At 32.9% G+C, this 21,911-nt stretch overlaps 1 protein-coding gene across 1 annotated transcript in view; it reads right to left on the reverse strand.

Annotated features, from left to right (window-relative positions):
* The window catches only part of MS3_00010403 (uncharacterized protein), a gene marked incomplete at both ends in the record, with an annotated part of 62,102 nt that overhangs the window by 25,502 nt on the left and 14,689 nt on the right, over nt 1-21,911 (reverse strand). Inside the window, 13 exons of the mRNA XM_051218770.1 lie at nt 158-349; nt 1,471-1,590; nt 2,612-2,850; nt 5,491-5,679; nt 6,612-6,837; nt 8,161-8,464; nt 8,801-9,080; nt 10,022-10,228; nt 13,684-13,809; nt 14,765-14,852; nt 16,397-16,656; nt 18,016-18,294; nt 20,611-20,824. Coding sequence (XP_051071641.1) covers nt 158-349; nt 1,471-1,590; nt 2,612-2,850; nt 5,491-5,679; nt 6,612-6,837; nt 8,161-8,464; nt 8,801-9,080; nt 10,022-10,228; nt 13,684-13,809; nt 14,765-14,852; nt 16,397-16,656; nt 18,016-18,294; nt 20,611-20,824 — 2,724 coding nt within the window. The remainder of the gene's footprint in view (nt 1-157; nt 350-1,470; nt 1,591-2,611; nt 2,851-5,490; nt 5,680-6,611; nt 6,838-8,160; nt 8,465-8,800; nt 9,081-10,021; nt 10,229-13,683; nt 13,810-14,764; nt 14,853-16,396; nt 16,657-18,015; nt 18,295-20,610; nt 20,825-21,911) is intronic.

The following is a 21,911-nucleotide window of genomic DNA, read 5'->3' on the forward strand; positions in this document are numbered from 1 at the left end:
CTCAGATAGGAAAGGAATTATAACATAATATAGTCCACAAACTAATTGAATGAATAACTGGTTATCGTATTTATCGATTTAAAGGAAGAAAATCATTTGTATCATCAAATGGCAAATAAAAAAGACAATTTGAAAATTTTCACACATTTTTACTTACTTTGTCTTATCTAAGAGAGGATGAACGTCAAAATGTGTAGATTTCTCTTTAAAAGATTGTTCAGAATTATTCCAGGTTAGAAAACTTGTCTGAGATGCAATTAAACCCATTAAATCTCTCGATAAACGACAAAGATTAACCCAAATACGATACGTCGTTTCATTAGTTGTAATCCAGTCGTCTGGACAATTACTAGATTAAAGATGAAAAGTTTATGAAAAAAGCTAAATATATATCTCTATAAAACAATATACATAGATAAATTGATAATAACAAAATTTTATTTTCTTTTGACGGCGGGACTATAATTTGTGGATGGACCAATCAGATGTAAGAGTGAAGTACTTGGATTTTCGCGCGAAATTCATCTATTCAGAAGGTTAAGTAGCATTTTGGCATTACAGTCGATGTCAATTCTTGATGTAAACCTTAGCTCTAATCTGTAATCCTGATTCACCACACTAATTTATAAACCTATTCGGATACCTTTAAATGGTTGAAGTTTCTCAAAGCCACTTTAGTCGCGACTTCAAGTCGTCCATGAATAATAGTTTTGCCCATTTGATTTTTATGAAAACCAAATACATTAGTTCGCTTAAAAGACTGAATATTGGACCGACTTTTTTCCGAATGGTGACAAATAATAAAGGCTTTATGAGATAACGATATAATGAAAATAGTCATATAACTTAAGTACTCAAGAAACAAAACTTGTGGACTTTTCACTTGAGTCTCAATATACCAAAGGTTTGGAATTAGTAAACATAAACAAATGCTGATGTGCTATTGATAAGGAGAAAACACAAACGAATAAATAATATTACACTCAATGAAGAAGTCAGTGAATTTTTATCACAGATTACTTCAATAAAATGTGAGAATTCTTTAGGCTAGAAACATATGACAACACGCTGCCAAATGTAGTGGTATATACACCAACCGAGTTTGATAAGGACAAAGTGATTACAGTTTATAGGATTAATCAGCATACTTAATTAAATTTTAAAGACAAGATTATAATTTATAAATAAACCAATGAGATTTCCGATAGTAGGTCTTGAATTTTGGGGCGAAATTCAATAATCTATATGGTTAAATAGTATTTCATTATAATTATTAGTTTGTGAAAAAAACCCTAATTGATAAACCTAACTTATATCTCTAAATCTTAATCCTATTTCCTCATACGAATTCATAAACCCTTTTTGATCCTACAAGTGGTTGAATTTTCCCAAGTTCATTTCATCATCGTTTAAAGATCCTCCATAAGTTATGGTCTCACCAAATAAATATGTTAATTAAAACTAACTTACTCTGATAACCAGGCTAATTCCAGAAATAAACGAGCTTCTTGAGGTCTCTTAAGGATAGTAGCTCGATCAGCAGCACACAACCAATTGATAGTTATTGAAGGATTTAAAGTTATATTTTCTCTAGATAATTAATTGGCAAAAAATTATTGAACAAAACCCGAAACAACACAAACGAAAAACAATGTTATATCTGTGATAATTACAGTAAAGAAATGTATGTATACAAGAATTTTATAGTTTACTTGGTCAGACAACTGCCAAAAATTGGGAAGCATTGGGTAGCTATTTCGCCATAGTATGGGACTACCAAGTAGTATGGATCCACTGCAAGCACTTAAACTTTAAACCTCTGAGTCATTGAGAGGCCCAAAGTTCCTGGTCCCGTACTCGGTGGAATAATGGATGAGAACTGACAAGGAGTCTATCCTAAGACGAAACAACTATTTGTTGTTTTTGGTTTTGTTTAGTCTTTAAATAAAGTCAGTTTGTGGTGTAAATTAAACCATTTAGCAATATCCATATTACACTAAGTATACAGCAATCGTTTTTCAATTATCTGTAGTCGGTATTCTATATACAAACTTTGGGATGACTACAACTTAGTATTTCTGAATCAATCATGTTTTGAGTTAGTTCTAAATTTGTCACTCGATATTTTGTAAGCATGCAGTGCTTATAAACGTATTTCTAGTGAAATGAAACACGAGGTAATGGCTGGATCACTAGAATAGATTTTTTCGATCTACAAAAACTGCATGTCTCATTAAAAGATTAGAGTTACACAACTACCCAGTGACTAAATACAAGTTCATGTATACTAGCTTCGAGTCACCTTTCAGACCGAATGACTAATGACAATACTCAACTTTCAAGAAGTGATCAAATGGGACTATATTCAAAACTGTAACCTTATTGTCGAAAGTTTAGTGTCTCGATCACTAGATCAAATCTCTACATGAAAACGTTAGGCAATTATAACGTCTAAACAGTAACCACATGTAAACTAAGTTGTAGTGAAAAAAAGTTTGGACGTCATTAGTCCCACTTAGCTAAAAGAAAAGAAAATATTGAATTCATTTATCTTTGGTAAAAGGTTTCTCTATGTATAAAAATAAAATAAAATGAAAGAAATATTAGTTACCCTGATCTCTTAATCCACTGAATAAAATGATTGAAAGCAACTAGAGTTTCAAGCAATATTTTCTGAAACCGAGGCAATTCAGTAAGCGAACTATTAACATCATGTGATAAACAAGTTGTGATGCCATCACATAGATCAGAACTAAACTGTTGCATGCTTTTATCCACTGTGTTGTTTGATCCGATTCTGATAAGATAATATGCGATTAGCCATGAACATAGCTTTTTAGTTAATTCATACTGAAAGCAAAATAGTAATAGTCAATAAACTGAGTACTCAAGGTTTACTTATGATTAATAATGTCTAAAACCGACGGAAATGTAATACGGACATAATTTGACATAAGCAAAGATGGATAGTGGCTAGCAGTGGAATCCAGGACACGCGTTTCGTCCTGTTTGGGGCTCGTCAGCTGGACGTACCTGCATCTCAGAGTTGATGTTCGCTCTGGGACTCGAACTCAGTACCGTTCGCTTCAAACGCCATCGCGTTATCCACTTAGCTACTGAGTCCTGATAGCCACTTGCTTGTGCAATGGGTTGAAGTTTAATTCACTTGATATTGTTTTACTTGAATCTTCCCATTGATGTTTTTGGACTGAAACTGATCAGTCTCTTCGAGTCCCAGAGTGAACATCAACTCTGAGATGCAGGTACACCCAGCTGACGAGTCCCAAACAGGACGAAACGCGCGTCCTGGATTCCACTGCTAGCCACTATCCATCTTTGCTTATAATGCTTGTAAATTAAGGCAATATCGAGGCATACGCACAGTATGTACATATGCCAATAAGAGACTGATCAGTTTCAGTCCAAAAACATCATTGGGAAGATTCAAGTAAAACAATATCAAGTGAAATAATTTGACATATTTAGTTAGGTTGATCCATTTATATGTATCAAGATGTTACACAGCAATCAAAAGGCATTAGAGATAGGTTACACTAGACAGCTGTTCCAAATTAACAAGAAAACAGGTGTTAAATAATTGGCTGTTAATAGTAATATTTACTCTCATTTTGGAAAATTAGACTGATGGGTAAAACACTGTAATGAGCAGTTCAAATGATTTCTAACTACTTCCAATTACCCACTATCTCCAAATAACATGAATAAAGAGTCTACACAAGCCCCCCAAATCTTAGTGAAATTGGGAGGACCATACCTATCTCCACGAAGGGAAGAAAAACAGAATGTGATCGGTTAACTCTAGAGGTTTACTTATTATTTAGTTATAAGTAAAGTTACCCGAGATACTAAGAATTTTGGAACTGCACCTAGATTTGATCTGTAGGAAAGGGTTAAAATTCTCTTGTGGTAACCACAGAGGAATCAGTTAGCTAATATATTGTCGAAAGTATTAGACTTAATAATCATCCGACGTTTGTCTGGTGTTCGGGAAAACCAGGTTGGCTTTAGACCTGGACATAGACTGATTGATACTCGACCTTTATCCGGCTGTAGAAAACAGATATAATTGTCGACATCCGATTACAGCAGTATTTCTTGATCTCAAGGCAGCATTCGATCATACTGAATGGAAGGTTCTGTGGCAATATTAGTCATCGAAAGGTGGATAAAAAAAGTGCATAAACTTCACGAAGACTCTCTACTCCAATGCAAATGGTCAAATCAAAGCTTGTGGCAAAGTTCCATCAGAATTGCCAACCTCAAATGGTGTTTCCCAAAGTTGCCCATTGCCTTCATTTTTATCTACTTTCGATAAACATGTTCTCCTAGATATAAAGTTTTCTCCAACTAAATTTTCAGGGATCAGTTCCCTACCAGAGGGTTCGCCTATCGGTTTAGAATACACAAATGATGTAGTCCTAGTTGGTGGAGATGCTGATAAAACGCAGTTTCTTCATCACCTTAAGTAACAATACCAGCTTATGTTTGGGATGCGTTACTATCCCTGAAAATCCCAAATGTTGCTTCAAGGATGGTTTGCATCAACTCCTAAGTTAGTGATGGGGAGTGAAGTAGCTGAGCGCGTTGATAACCATATGTATCTAAGAAATCTACAGCTTTGGAGAGTTGGTGTCTATTGAAATCTCGGCACAGATTCAGGAATCTCGGTTGGTGTTTGCCAGCTTATGTCACTTGTTGTGCAGGGCGGATATCCGTCTACAAAACAAAAAGCAAATATACTAAGCAATAAAACAAGCTCTTCATCGCTCTAGACATGATCTATGAAAGTAGAAAACATGGATAGATTGAAGCTTCTTGATCATAGGTGTCCTCAAACCACATCTCGGATATTGTGGAACGAACGAATAGGCAATTTTCGAATAAGATGCATGGTACCAAGTAAAGATGAAAAATTAGCGAGATTCTATCATCTGAACTGATTAGCACATATGCTATATACTCCCGATTTGCGGTTGTTATGTGGAGTAACAATAGGTTGGAAGAGTGTTGTAGAGAGTCAAAACATAATGTGGTATCAGCCCATGAATTCCTTAACTGTTAATATAACTCGATGTTATCGATACAGATTATCTAATTAGGGATGTTGAGTGACATTGGTAACAATCCCCTACATTCATTCACTCTATCTAAACATAGACCTTTAGTTCCAGTATTTTTTCATGCATACCATTTCACTGTTTTTCCGACCCACATTCTTAATATTTAGTCTTTCTCATTATCATTGGTATCATATTTCTTAAAAAACATCTTTATAAATAGGATTATTGTCACCCAAAATCACCAAAATATAATGCATGGCACCCCCGTGCTGGAGGCGATATTTTAAAAAATAAAATGTATATTGTTTTCGAATTTTTTAATGTCACCATGATTTCAATGAGAACATGTGAAGAAAATAAACAATTTTTTATCTCAAAGCTAGAAAAATCAAACAAAGAACCCACTTACGGAAAAATGTAAAAACGGTTTAATGCATATAAGAAAATCATCTTGAATTAAGCCTGATTCTAGGAACCATATGACAAAATCCATCAACCATGATTGAAAATTTGTGGCACTACAACATATTGTCAAGCTATTTTCCAAAAACAATCGGATTTTATTGGTTAACACTGGTAATTTTTCCAAAATTCGGGCCTATTTAAAGAGTAACATTAATATATAAAACAGTTAGCATCATCACAACTTGATAAAATTGAAAATCAACATTTGGTGGGATGTGATTTCTAAAAACAAAATTGAACAACATAAATACTGAAAGATACATAACAGAAAAAGTGATGGGCTATAAAGTTTTATTAAGTGGACGAATAAAACTGAAGAACTTTATATCACTATGAAAATGAACTCATTAAGGCTGAATTAATTTGTACATTACAATACGTGAACCAACCAATCTTTACTCAGATAGTATAATAATAAAGGATTTAGTTTAGGACCCCAGTAATATGAAAATGATAATTGATTATTATTTGTCTTGATTCTAATGTCCAATGGTAAGGAGTATATAATTAAGCTGAGAAACTCTATGATCACTAAATAGGCGAGGTTTCTGAATAAATGCTAAGTTGATATGCTCATGAAACAATATATCATTAAAATTTACAACTACAAACTATTATGTAATTAAATGGTAAAAGTTAATAGGCTTAAATACTATCGAATCAATAAAATTATAAGATCTGCATATTTGAGTAACTCAGTTCTAGTCTATTTGATCATAATGAGTTATTTGTTTAAATAATGAGTTTCAAACCTAATGATGTAATTGAATCTGGAGATAAAAACAACTGTTATCATTAACTTGAAATGATATCCCTTTTTATTCAGGATGGTAAAAATTATTGATATTTTTTAGTGACTAACAGAACATAAATATTTAGTTTTGCTTGAGAATGGCACACAAATATGACTAAATTACATAAAACTAACAAAAAAGCTTCGATGTCCTTGTATATTCTACTAATCTAATACAAGTAATTCAATCAGACAAAGATGTTCCAACACAACTTGTAATCTTAATAAAAAGATAGGTAAATTCATGAAAGATTTACCACGAAAAAACTAACCCTCTCTTTAAGATCCAGTTTTTGAATAAGTGATACGGAATTTTTATTTCGAGTTGATGTAGATCGACTAGAAATATCAGTTCCTTGGATATAAGGAGCTAGAATAGTATGTAGATATGTTGGTAACTGATTTTCACTGGAGTGTGTCAGTAACGAAATGACCAAAGAAGAACACTGATCAAACAATCCATGTAATACTTCTGATGCACTCAAAGTAATTAATGAACTGGTAGTAACAAAAGAAAATACGATAAAAGAAATCAAATCTATGTACAGTGGTATTACATTACTTAAAATTAGTGTTTGGAAATAGAAATGTGAAGCGTTAGCGAACTATGAAAATAATTTACTCGATAATTTTGAGCCGATGAAGAGGTTAGTTATGTCCGTCCTAAACATTTTGTAGGGCACTAGTTAAATAAAATAAAACTTCCAAGACAATAAAGTGATTATCACACTCGATAATATCAACGCCCACAGTTATAAACTGAGTCTTCAACCTAAATTTCGATTTTAAAGGGAAATAACGACATCGCAAAAATTTCTGAAGGAGTGTGGAAGATTCTGAACTTTATCAGCTGTTTCACTAGCCAGAACTATGCAAAATGATCAACCTAATTTTACAAGTGAGTCTCTGATTAGGTGACTAATACTAAAGATTACAGGAAGAAAGGGTTATATTTAGGAGTATATTTTTAATAAAAGAAAATAAAAATGGGGAAAGTTGACAGGTACATCTTTAAATGATAGTCTGTCGTAGGCTTTGACTGATGAAGAGTATTGAAGCTAAGCACTATCCGCAAGTTAAAGAAAGATTTGGAAAGTCGAGTACTAGTAAATATACCTACGTTCTAAAAACCAACGAGGAGAGGGCAACATTCGATAATCCACAGAGATATTGTTTATCTAGCTGCAAATTTCAAACAATATGCGGATGAAATTCATCATTTTGTAACATTTAATAGTTTCACGTACTATTTGCACTATATTTTCTCGATTTTCTCATAACAAATAAATGTCGAATGACCAAATCTCTTGAAGAAAAAGAGGAAACTAATGATTAATAGCAATAAGTGATTTCCACCTTATTGGAACAAATATTGCTTTGTACTTCGTACCAGATTTATTAATTTAACTGAGTTAGTATGAAAAGTACCTAGAAGCTGGCCTTTATTAGAGGCTGAAAACAGCTGAAAAATTATGGAAAGTCAGAAAATACTAGATAGTTGATTTTGTTTCGGTTTAGAATTCCCGTATCGTTATGCAACCATAATTCCACCAGCGATTGAAGTGAAGTACATAAGTTCCTGAAGCATACATAACATATAGAACACTAAGTGGTCGGTTACAATGTTGTCGTATATAACACTTACACTGATTTGTAAAAATGAATAAAGATCATAAACATTGTCACTGTTTATTAGTACAGATATTTGGAAGATCACTAAGAGCTAAAGTAACTACTACTTCATTCCTTTCGGTGGCTATTATATCATGAAAAGCATATACATCCCTGGATAAGTAAATCCATAGAAATAAGATAACATACTTCGGAATACAAATTGCACAGACAATAGTTGATAAAATCTGTTGTTTCACATAAAACATAGGATCCAGAAAATCATCACTCTCAGGAACTCCATAGTTAAAACCTCTACTTGCGGGATCTATAAGATTGAAATTTGAGAGAGTGAAAGAATTCGTGACTTGTTTTAAAAGACTGAAACAGTGTAGAGTAGATCCTTCAATCTTAGAATCCAAAAGAGTCGGTAATCTCTGGAACCATTTGTCAGGTTTTGAAGGGTTGAGAATGGTTTCCAAGTTATTCGTTAACTTGGTCAAATTTGAAAAATCTGAAATAGCACAAAAATACGACAGGAGATCAAGTTTACATATTTACCAGTACAAACTAAAGAAATAAAACCCAGTAACTTACATGTTTAATATGAGGAAGACATTTGGGTATAAGAGACTCACCTGTCATGGAAATGGAAAGTCTGTGCACGATCAGTTTTATTTTGAGAAAATTTATGACAAAATGTATGTATCAAGAATGGAAATTCCAAACTAGTCGCAGATCATCATCAAATATATATAAGGAATATTACTATATCAGGTAAATATATCGTCATGCAAGAAAATAGGATAAGTAGAGCTGTACATATATACTTAAAAGCTTGATCACTCACCTATTTCTGTCATATCTCCACCATTTCCTACATTATTCATATTTGTAACCGTCGAACTAACATGACTTTGCTTATTTTCTGTAGATTCTTCCATTAGTATAGATTTTACTTGTTGAAATAGCATATCAAATTTGAATGTTGATTTATTTCCTTGTATAACATTAAATATAGTTGACATATTAAAAGATAACTCTTCAAACATTTTAATAGGATAAACTAATAATTGGGATGAATGAACGATATGAAATAATTCCAAATCATTCGAAACTATTTGTAAGAACTGAAAAAAACAAATAAAAATGTAAATAAAATGGTTTTGTAGAGATTTTCGCATGCTTTCAAAATGATTTTCTAAAAGAAGGATGTTGGTTGGAGAACTACTGGAAACCACACGGGACTGGACAGTTGTTTCCATTTTAATTGAGGGTTGAACAGTAGAGGTGGACCACTAAAGACTACACATAAGATTAAACCAAGTAATATCAGGTCTTTCAAAGAACGAGGAATTAAATACATCCAGAATTGACTGAATTTAAAAATATAGATCAATTAATCTTAAATCAACAGTCTAAGGATGTAATGTTTCTTAAGAACCATCCAGGTTCTAGAATCGACTTTGAATTGGATCGTGAGTGAGAGAACTAGATGAAATCAACCATAAATTTTACTTACAAAAAACAATAAAGGTGGTAGAATTCATTACAATAACTGAACTTTATATTAAAGAAACTTCTGAGCAATAAAATGATTAATTTGTTAGTTGAAACATTAATTTCTAATCATAAAGTTACTAGCCCTATTCCAACTCGGAAAATATAAAGATTTTATTTAATTTTGTAGGCTTCTATAATATAAAACAACTTGGCACAAAATAGGTATACTGTGGCCAAACATAGTTGTATTTTAAAGTTTAAAAAAGCATGATGAAGAATCTGACAGAAAAACTAACAAACTACTTTTCCGGTGGTCTATATTTGTGGGTGAAGTATCATATAGGACTAGAGAACGAAAAGTAACACTACTGTGTTCAAACTGATATGCTTTTTGGGCTCGCCACAGTGGCAACATTGAAAAGATGAAGATACATGTAGACTAATCTGACAAGTTCACAAAAAGAACAATGTGGAAACCGTCAAAAAACATAGTGATGTAATTAAATTGTTCATTATAACAAGAAGCGAGAAAAAACGAATTATATATATATAGTGAGAGAGAACAAACCTGTTGAATATTTTTTCTATTACGTGTTGATAGGCAGCTAAGAGATTTTTGATACTCTTCAAAAAATGAAACGTATGATGTACCAGTGGATGAGGAATCGATGCAGTTACATTTCTCAATATCAGGAAAATCGCACAACTGAAGTACTGCTTCATTGAAAATGGAAGACTTATTTTCGCCGACAAGTAAGTTTAAAATCGATGCCACCTAAATGAGAAATAAAAATATTATTTGAATACATTTAGATTATTAGTGCTTTTTTATTGACTATCATCATTAAATTACTGCAATTCGATGCATTTTTTATTAGTCACGCTTTTTGAGACATCAGATATTGGTTGGAGGTTGCCAACAGGAAACCCTGGACTTAAGTTTCGCGCTATTCGACACTCGTCGGCAAGGTGTAACTGTACTCTTGAGAAGACTAATTCTCTACAGAGGATTTGATCTTAAGTCATAAAGCTTCACAGTTAGAGACGCTACCACCGAGTTATCCGGATCAGCGACTGACCTATTGCATGACTGATATGTATTTACAATTGACTGATTACTGGGTGGCGATCAATGTCATGTATGTCAGATCGAATTCTGTCAACTAAGTTGCGATGTGGCCACTAGTCTGGGAGACTCAACAGGGTTTCTTACTGACTACCTCCAATCACTACCTTACATCTCAACATAGTGCAAGGGATGTCGAATCACCTAGATTAGTGACCATATTATAACAAAACCGATAGAATTTGATTTCCACTAAGAAGGGCCTGACAAGCATGACGTTGTCACTACACAGTGACTAATCAATTATAAGTCACACATTTTTGGTGAAACATGCAACATATTTCACTGTTTCACTACTCATAAACAAATGCTTCGTTTTATTAAATTCCGCGCAAGAATGCTCTTTATCTCACCTGAATATAATCCACATCAAATGATTGGTATAGCTGACGTTACAGGAATAATTAAAGTGATAAGTCCAAAATGAAGGGACCAGATGAATATATTTATGAAGTTATTGGTAAACATAAGTAGGCTGAAGAACGATTTAGTCTATCACCAAATTGGAATGAATTTCTTAACGTATATGTCGCTTATCTCTGTCGGACTGGTTCTAGCTTATCTACTAGGCAGCGTGCAACTTTGTGATACGGTGAATTGATCATTCACAGGATACGTCTAAGGAGGACTCCTTTGATAGACCATGCATATCAGGTAGGCGTGAGCGGCGAGGCCTTAGATCATTGCAAGTAGAATTAGTAATCATTTTCCGTTTTTCTGTTGAGTCAGTTAAATCCTTTTTGGATTTGTTTACTTTGAATTTGCGTAAGTCGTCTAGGATTGACTTCATCTTAGTGATATAATCAGCTGTTTTCATTAGGACGACATCCGAACACTAATCTGTTCGTAAGATCATTTTGTCTAGTATTTTTTAAATCTGACAGATGTTCTTTGGATATAATATCCGACTTTGATGTCGATGAAATGCAGTATTGGTTGGAAATATCAACTAAAGTTGATTTAAACCAGCCCTTCTTTTCCTCATTTATTGAATGCAAATCTTGTAACTGGTCAAATAAATTACTGAATTGAGCTTCTGCATCAATCCTATTAGTATTTGTTTTCGGCATTTGAAACTTGAGTCGCAGTGGTAAAACTTCTGTTTCTATTTTATTAGGCTTCATATTCGTTAAGCTATAAATAAACTACGAAGTAGTTTCAGAGAACCCTAAATATAGTTGTAAAAGGCGAAAGATTTATCCGCAAATGGTGGTGTGGATCTGTTGCTTGGAGAAAGACTTCTCGACCTTGAGTATGCGGACGATATTGTCTTACAGTGCGATAATCCCCAAGGCATGCAATTCGCGCTTAATCAGTTGGCAATCAGTGTCCGTAGGTATGGTATGTGCTTTGCACCTTCGAAGTGCAAAGTACTTCTACAAGACTGGCAGGATTCTAACCCTGTACTCACCCTGGATGGTGAGCAGATAGAAGTAGTCGAGAAGTTCGTGTATCTGGGTAGTTGCATAAGTGCTGGTGGGGGTGTGAGTGATGAGATCAATCCACGTATAGTGAAAGCCAGAACGGCTTATGCCAATCTGGGCCATCTTTGGCGCCTTCGTGATGTTAGTCTGGCTGTAAAACGTCGGATTTACAACGCGTCGGTGAGAGCAGTTTTGCTCTATGCTTGTGAAACCTGGCCTCTCCGAGTTGAGGACGTTAAACGACTTTCTGTGTTCGATCATCGTTGTCTCCGAAGGATTGCTGACATCCAGTGGCAACACCATGTCAGTAATGCAGAGGTTCGGCATCGTGTGTTCGGGCACATAGACGATAATGCAATCGATGTCACCATGTTGAAACACCGACTTCGGTGGCTTGGACATGTGTTACGAATGTCGTCCCAGAGAATTCCACGTCGTGCATTATTTGCCGACTCTGGGACTGGTTGGAGAAAGCGGAGAGGTGGTCAGTATATGACATGGTGTCGTGGTATGAAAGAAAGCTGCAAAGGACTGGCTTGTGTCGGTCCTTCACGACTCCCTGGTTGGGGTCTGAGAGATGGTGCTACACAGTGGCTAGAGACGTTATCAGATATGACTCAGAATAGAAGCCAGTGGCGATCCTGCTGTAACCTTCTTTTACTTTCTTCATAAAAGTGGTTGTTACTTCCTTACCTGAAAGATTTGCTCTGATTGTACCTTTCCGTTCCACCATTATGACTATGATTATTACTACACTCCCTTACACCAATCTCTCCATTATTGTTTTTTAGAAAAAATTTTTTTTTACGTTCCTCATTTTTTTTCTTCTTAAATTCTCATTGTTTTGTGTGGCGCATATATATTTGGTGCACTCCTGTACCAATATATATGTGTTCAAATAAATAAATAAATAATAAATATAGTTGTTCTTTTACCAGAGTTTTCGATAGCGATTTATGAAATTTCTTGCAAACCTCGGTTTAAAGATCGTGGATAAAGTTGATAAATTTTTTCCGACATATGATATTTAAATCATCGAGCACTTTATCAAGAGCACTGGCCTCAGTCATGTAATAAGTATTTCCGTTGATTCAATGTGTGATTTGATGACACATCGAAGGTTTTTAAACGAAGGTCGAAGTTTACATAAACATAAAATATAAGGTGAAAAGAGGAATTACAAATGTTTTGTAAATTTCCCTGGTCAATGGAATAGTGTTAAATGGAAATATAGGCTAGACTAATGTCTAAAATTTTATAATTGGTTATAAAATATGTATCGATCTTTATGTTAAGCCAAGATGCAAAACCAACTGAACAGAAATATTTCTTCTTTTAATAAGTTTCTTCTGTTTTTAAACAATTTATCTGTTGAAATACAATGAATTTTCTACGTAACTCATAAGTACTAAATTATTTTGGATTTTGTTTCTGTATCTTTAGTCACAAATATGAAATATTGCTTCCAAAATTTCCAAAGTTATTTTATATCATTTCGAATGATTCATTGAACAAATAGACCTACAGAACTCAAATAATATATATCACTTTTATGAATGTAAAACTATTATAATCTTTCAATAAACTTGTAAACTATCATCTGCAAATGATTTCATGATAAACAAATTTTGTAAACATATCATTGTTAAGTATAGAACATGAAGTAAACAGTGATGATACCTTTTTTAAAAGTGATCGTTTCAATCCATCAGGATAATTAGACTGAAAATGTTTGTTTGACTGTAAGAGATTTTTAGCTAAATTTCTAAGCGTATACACAGTTGAATGATGTATACTAACGAGTAACTAAATGGGATAGAAATATGAGATAAATTTATACATAACAAGATTAAACCTGAAAATAAAAGATAAATTATTATAATACTTAATTAACTAAGATAGAATATAGTTCATTTTAATTTTTAACAAATCTTATGGATTCCAAATAGAACTTCATTAACTCATGCCTAACCAAATCACTAATAAGCATACGATGGTGAATTAGTTATGTGGAGATTAGTTCAATTTGTAGGTGATACTCGTGATTGATTGACCTCGGTTGGAATATAAAGGTTGAATCCTAGCCTCGAGAGTTGGAGATACTGAGTTCGATCCATGGTGACGTTCTGGATGAATATTACAGAAAAGTTCCATACTAAGACAAAATAAGTGTCCAGTAGTCCCTGAACTTCAATGTTACTCCAACAAACATCAAACTGTGACGAAACCAAAGTAGAAATAGTTTTTGTCATTATTAATAGGATCATATTCACGATGCATTTTACGCAGCTTGAAGTGAATAGTAGAAAGTTCTACTGTCTAGGTTCCGTATTTATTAACATTTACCATTCTGAAAAAATCAATGCTTTATTAACAATTTGAAACTAAATCGTCACAAAAATTAGCACTGGAGTTAGATCACTTCATCAAAAAACGCATCATGAAATATATAGTACCAAAATAACTGGCTCAGTAACAGTATAGTTAAAATCCAATCAAATATGTGAACTAAGTAACATAGCATTGTATAATAACTGATTAATGCACATACATGGTGATTCTATTAATCAACTTATTTTCAAGATTTCGCTCCATGAATGCAATATGAAATACTTACATAATATACAGTAAGTAAAATATAAATTCGTTTCCTCCGAGTGTTACCATTCAATTCAAAGAAATGAAGGAATATAAAGTGTATATGTCCTAAAAATAACATAAACCTCAACACACATAAATCTATAAACAAAAAACGATGTACCTTTGGATTTTGTTGAAACAAGGAGAATGAACGAATTTTAACAAATAGATAATGAAACGAATCAAGAAGTTCATCAAGGTGTTCAATACTACAAGTGAAATCAGAGTAAATAGGTTCTTATTGAATAAATAATTCAATATTGAATTTTTTCGTATAGATGATAGTAATATAATTTGTATACAGTATGATATATATATATATATATATATATATATATATATATTCATTCAAAATATATTCACCCATCGAATGTACATCAAATTATGGGCGTTTACAGTAACGTATTTCAACAAACTCACTTGAAATAGTGGTTGTATTCGACACATTGGAGCATGCTTGAAGCATTTGAAATAAAACGATTGTATCCAATAATGTGGAGATTTGTATACTTGGCTATGATCACACTCTAAGTGTATGAACTAGTAATACTACTCGGTTACTCAAATCAAAGTAGGCGGAGAACGCGTCTTATCCGTGACATAGTGGTTGAAAGTTGAACCCCTTGACTACTTCTCTCTATATATGAAATATCTAACACTTTACATAGATTCACAGTTGATTAGTTCGCGTACACCGTTAGAAAATATTGTATTGCACGCTTCTGTCTCAAAGAGATCAGTTCGATTCTCAAATCTTCAAACAATAATTATGCTCTTTAGCCTAGTACACAAACCTAGTCTTGGCTCTCGAGTTATATGACAATATTCGCATAGTTTCATTCCGATAAGTTTACTACAAAAATATTTAGATCAATACTCTATTAAGCTTCCCTTAAAAATTACTTCAATAAGTTTTCGCGAGAAAAGCTATGAATAATATCTCAACTAAGTCTTTTGTTTAACTTTACGAAGATTGATAAAATTACAAACATGTGATAGCAGTTATGAAAGACTAATATAAATGCTCAAATATTTCTTGAAACACGGCAAATATAAATAAATAATAGAAACTTTATAAGTTTGAATAAAGAAAGAACAAATATCGTAGCAGAATAATACGAATTCATTTATCTCGTGGATTCTTCGCAGTTGCTTACAAACTAAAACCTGCCTGAAGTTGGTGCTGATAATGTTGTTCAGGAAAACAATGAAAGCTTCACGACCAAACCATCCAGTTCAGAATACATAAATCCACCTGAGGTACAAATCTTCACCATCTCTGAGCTTTAATTGACTAGTCTATATTACATAATCTAATAAATGAATTCATGTTATTCTGCTATGATAGTTGATTTTTTATTATCCAAGTTTATAAATGGGAAAAGTTGTAAGAAAATCTATAGTAAGATTCTAGACATAGAGAATCTGGAAAAATAAGTCAACACAATGGATCACTAGCTACAATCACATAACATGAGCAGAAAACAACTAATTTCTCATCTGATACATATAGTTGATAATTTTGGGAAGAAACACATTATCATGGTATAAAGACTTCTTTCATGTAAAACTGAATTTATTAACACCGTACTTGTAAGAAAAGGAATACAAAAACGTCCAAGATATTTAAATTATTTGAAAATTTATTGACGTTGTTTAAGACTACTATCTAAGAAATATGAAAGAATTAAATTGAAACATGATTTATTGAACACTATGTAAATATTTCTTGAAGATGACCATAACAACTTACCGAGTTAAATCACTAGCCAGTAGACTGACGTGTCCATTTACAAAAATCCAGACAGAAAACTCTCGCACTAATCTTAATTCATCATCATCACCAGAATCAAATGATGAGGTGATATTGAATAGTAAAGATATAATGAGATTCGATATTGCACACCAACACGTTAATCGCAAACAATGAGGTATTAAACGATGTGATACATTAATAGTAGACTGTGGACAAAGAAACTGTACACCAATTTGATAAAGACGATTGACTAAGTCCTAAAATTAACAAAAAGTATGAATGAAAAAGACAAATAGTGACAAGGCATAATACAAATTAATTGTAAGTAAGATAGGCAATTAAATGGTAATTTATTCATTTACTTGATTTGTGAGTAGAGTAAAATATCATAATAAATGAAGAATAATCCCCAATTTATTTGATGAGGATAAGTTATTAAAACATTTTTAAAATATCTGGTACTTGAAGGTTGCTTTTTTTCAAGTAGAAGATTTATGTTCATAGGATCCATTAAGATGAAAAACTTTAGGTTAAATAAAACATTTAGGTAACAAGTTAGATAGAATGATAACAAAAGAAGTGTCTGAGCGTATAGACCTAATTATTATTCGGAGGGCTTTGTTAACACTGAGAAAGCGTTCATTAAATAAGTCTTGACTCAGATGCCGAAGGTCTATTTGACATCGTATGATGTTAGGTAATCGACTGCCAATAAAAATATGAACATAAAGAGCGACACTTCGGCTTCTGCAACTCTACGTCTAAGAGAAACGACAACTAGAAACAGGAAATATCCGTGGATTACGAATTTTGTATGAAAAGCTTTTGCGTAGTGGAACCAACTATTTGTACAGGTTGGAGTAACGAAACTAATCATAATGAATAAAGGCACAAATCCATGGTAAGATGACAGTTGTAGTTATCGATGACTCACAAATTGTCTTGAGTGGTTTGATATTTTTCATATATACATATATAAGATTAACTCTAGGTACGAAATCCTGCTAGGTGTAGCAATTGAATCAATTAGATTCCAATCTGGTGTCGAATGAAGCTCTGGTTAACATATTATACATATCAAGTTGCCATATATTCTGACGCAAGTTTATAGATGGAGAGGAGTTTGGTTAGGAAATGGGTAAAGTTGGCTAGACCGAGATATGGTAGCAAGTTGTTAAGTTACTGACCGTTAATTTGCATCAAGTAAGTAGAAGGAAATTATTGATTACAAACTCATGCCTTCATCCATCGATGATGCTACTCCACCCTATTTCTGACAAACGCAAGAAACCAGAAACATTAGAGCATTTGTCAAGTTACTATTTGTTGTAACCAAATCAAGTAGAAAAGTCTTGCGGAAATTAAGGACTTATCCGACCAGCATCCTGAGATATTGTCTGTACAACAGAGGAAGAAAGTTGTAGAATGAAATGGCTTATTGAACGAGGAATTCGAATTTCAATCGCTACGTCATAAATTCGACCTTTTTTCTGGATGATTGACAAGCATTAGTAGTCTTTATGAAAGAAAATATTATGGTTTAAAGTCGGTTACATGAACTTTAATTGGTTATTAAGTTAGATTACTAATAGATCATTGTCGTAAAAATAACTTACTGAATTAATATGACATGAACTAATCAGATCATAGGCATACTGTAAATGATGTTGTTTTGTATCTGAAATCTGATTAGTAGATGCCGATTGATCATAATTTAAATTAATGTATAATTTGGCTAAGCAATTAATAAGAAATGATCCAAGATAGTGATGACTTGTAAGAGATTGTGAAGAACCAGTAGATTTGTTTGGCATATCATAAAGTACGCGTAATTCAAGCAAACAATGAATTAGTTTACATACATTTGTTGCTTTTAACAAAGTTGTATGAGTAAGCTAAATGTAAGCAGTTGGGTAAAGTTTGTAGAAAACAACTACACATCAGCTGAAAAATTTCAATCAAAATTATTGTTTTCAAAAAATAAGCTTTAACACATACAAATACAAATTAGAATAAAGATGAGTCTGAGTTCCTTATTAACTATGTTGGTGAATGGATGAAAATCTGCAAAACAGCATTAAATGGTGCAATCAATCGCATGTAATTAGAACAAAGTTCATTTCAATTTATTGAACTGGGATAGTCTCAAAATAGTTTGCATTACTTTCCATCTGGTTACAAATCATGTCACGGCTCTGATTCTAATCAGCTTCTAAAATGAGCTAGATGATTGCTTAAAGAGACCATTATAATTGAAATACTGGGTTCCTGATTTTCAGTTTAAAAGTACCAGAATGAAATTTTAGATTACTGAGGGAGAACAGAGGTACCAATAACTCTAACAAGGTCCATGAACTATCTTTACAAACTTCAATTAGTGCCAGACAACCATTTTCTGCAGTCAGCTTAGTTTTAAATACATTACTACCCAGATCCAATAAATATTATTTTCCTAGTGTATATCATATAATAAATGATGACATGAGAAAAAAACTATAAATTCCTAAATACACTAAATGAAAAGCTGTTCTTCCAATTCTTCCCATGCATTTGATTTCACAAGCCTATGTAAACTTGTAAACACAGTTGTAGGACATGAAGAATTTGTTTATGCTAGACAAAGAAATAGCACCAGTTCATAAATTCATTGACTGTAGGTTCAGTCTATGTTGGTAAATGCGAGCTACCTGTTTGTTGTATACGCAATCAGAAGTTAGAAACGTTGTATGAAGTGTCTTAGTATCGCTCACGATGGCACAGATACATTCACTCCCTGTATTCCGCTAGATCTCGAATTATATCATTTGTTCACACCTACCTTTCTTTTTTTTTCTTCTCGAACCCTAACTCCAGGTGTTTAATCTTCTTCATTATCATTATTACGTGAATTATTTTGACACCTTCGCTATCCATCTTGTTAATTTCATTTCGTTGTGCGATAGTGGTACGTAAACTTGGACAAACGCATATTTGTGCTAGGCTCTAGGTTATGATTGTCAAAAATTTATTTACGATTAATTTAAGTTTCAGACAGAATTGCATTCCTAAACGAAGTACCTTCTCAATACCCTTCAGTTCTTCTATAAATAATTTGTTAATTATGAATGAAAAACGGACGGAAATAAATTATTTTACGCTTTTATAACGAATATTTTAGGAATTACAGTTTGCTAATCGTCAAATCTCATACGCTATTCGTAATCTAAACGACTCTCCGGAAACTTTCATTCTGCTAGTCAGTCATAATCAGCATTCATAATCATTACAAATAGTCATTTTTATTAGTTGACCATAATCATAATTCGTAGTCGGTCTAAGTGATTTTCTAAAAACTTTATAAATAACTTCCAAGAGGTACATTCATAAAATATGAAACAATTTAAACAGTGACAATCGAATTCTGATTATCATGTATAAGTGACAGGAAAGTCCCAGTTAGTCATGAGATCTACTTACGATAAACGTCTTAGCGATACTAAACTTTACCCTGGCTTAGAAAACGATAACTCCATATCAACATAAGCGCTTTAAAAACCATTTAAACGTCCTCGGAAAATCTTTAGGTAAAGGAAACTATTTTTCAGTCAAATATTTAGTGATATCACGTTTAAACCATGTTAAAAAATCAAAAGTTGTATTAAAGATAAGTTGTGTTTCGAAGCTTATTGTGAACTGTGATGATTTAACTATAGCTATTAGATATTACGATATAGTTACAAACGACAGCTGAAGACTATAGGAGAACAGAAGGTAACTGTCACAAGTAAAAAATTAACAAGGTCATAAACATGAAGGAAATATATCGTTAGTAGGGGGCCGAATTATCCCATTATTAATATTGTTGACTGAACTTTGAAGTTTTGGTTAGTATATGTGCATCTTGAGCAGACTGCTTCAATAAAGTCATTTTATTGCAAGTCATAAAGAATAGATAAGATAATTTAAACCCTTTCTAATAATGTTATGAATATGAAATCCATTTAATAAGTCAATGGCTATCTGGCCTCAATATCTCACTAAATAACATGTTGGGCGCTTGAAGCGAAAGGTGTTAGGTTCGGGTCCAGGTGTGAACGTCAACACTGGAATGCATGAACGTTCAGCCGACAAGTTTCGAGAAGAACGGAACGCCTTTCATGGATCCCCCTGTTAGCTGCAGTCAATCTATACAGAAGCAATAAAAATATATTTACCCAATATTTATAACTAACCTTAGATCCGCCACACAATTCTGTGATTATATGCCATTGTGGAAGTCTACTGTTATCATCCATATTTTGCATAATTGAATGGACAAGAACAGCACCCACTAGTTCGGGAACATGATCAGTAAAAAGAGAGCTAATCATCTTGATATCCTGCAATCCGATAGTAGGTTCATAGAAATCAGTCAAAGCCAATTTCCCAAAAACTGGACAAATTTCCCTAGAAAATATGTATGAGTCAAACATATTAACGAAAACCAATCGATAAGATAAAAGTTTATCATTAAACAAATATACAGGTATTGAAGCAAAACATGCGATCAGTGATAAAATTGCTAACCTCTCAATTATTGTAACAATTTTGATAACTTTTTAATCAATGAAACATAAATAACTGAATAAAAGGATGAAAGTTGATTAGATTATCAGAAAATAATTCAACAATTCCTGATTAGTAGAACGTCACTAAACATCATTTTGTTTTACTGTATAGTGTACATTTTCAAAAGCTGTGATGTCAACACTAATATTCGTAACAAGAAAACACTGAATGTAAAGATTATGCTTTTACTTCATGACAATGATAGTAGTCGACTTTCAATAATTTTGGATGGAAACCAATTAAATTTTAGAATTTCCTGCAATATACTTGTTAACCTTTACTATCAAAATTACTGTTTTATTATTATTAGTATTACTATTACCATTAGTAAATAATTACCAGGTAAGCATTCGTGTATTTAGTTTCGAGTCACACTTAAACTGTGAAGCCTTATGATAATATCCGGCTGTCCAGACCAAAATAGGTGAGGAGGAGTTCGAATCTGTGAGAGTAGCTCACCTTTTTCACCAAAACAGATCTAGTGTCTGTTGATGTGAAATGAAACTTAAGACTGCACCAGTGTTCCGCTTGGTGTATCCGAAATTTTATTCTACACTAAAACCTACTTTATCAGTATAAAGTGCATGTCCACTTGACTGATGTTTATAACTGAATATCATCCCTTAAATTAATTACGCCACTTATGTTACAAAATGTATATACATTTCATGCTTTTCACAATGAGGATCTAGGTTGTCAGATAATATATAGATCCATTCAAGATCAAAGTGTACTCTAAATTTAAACTGAAGGTTTACCGGGTTTTCTCAAATTCCATTTAAAAACCGAAATAAACTAATAACGCATTATCTGTCAGCGATAATATACTGGGAAAGCGAGATTCAACGAAGGAAATAAGCGTCCATTAAAGGTTCGATTACTATACGATACATGTGAAAATATTCGTTGTAAAAAACGTTTATAA

This window comes from Schistosoma haematobium, chromosome ZW (assembly GCF_000699445.3).
Source record: "Schistosoma haematobium chromosome ZW, whole genome shotgun sequence".
NCBI classification, from domain to species: Eukaryota; Metazoa; Platyhelminthes; class Trematoda; order Strigeidida; family Schistosomatidae; genus Schistosoma; species Schistosoma haematobium.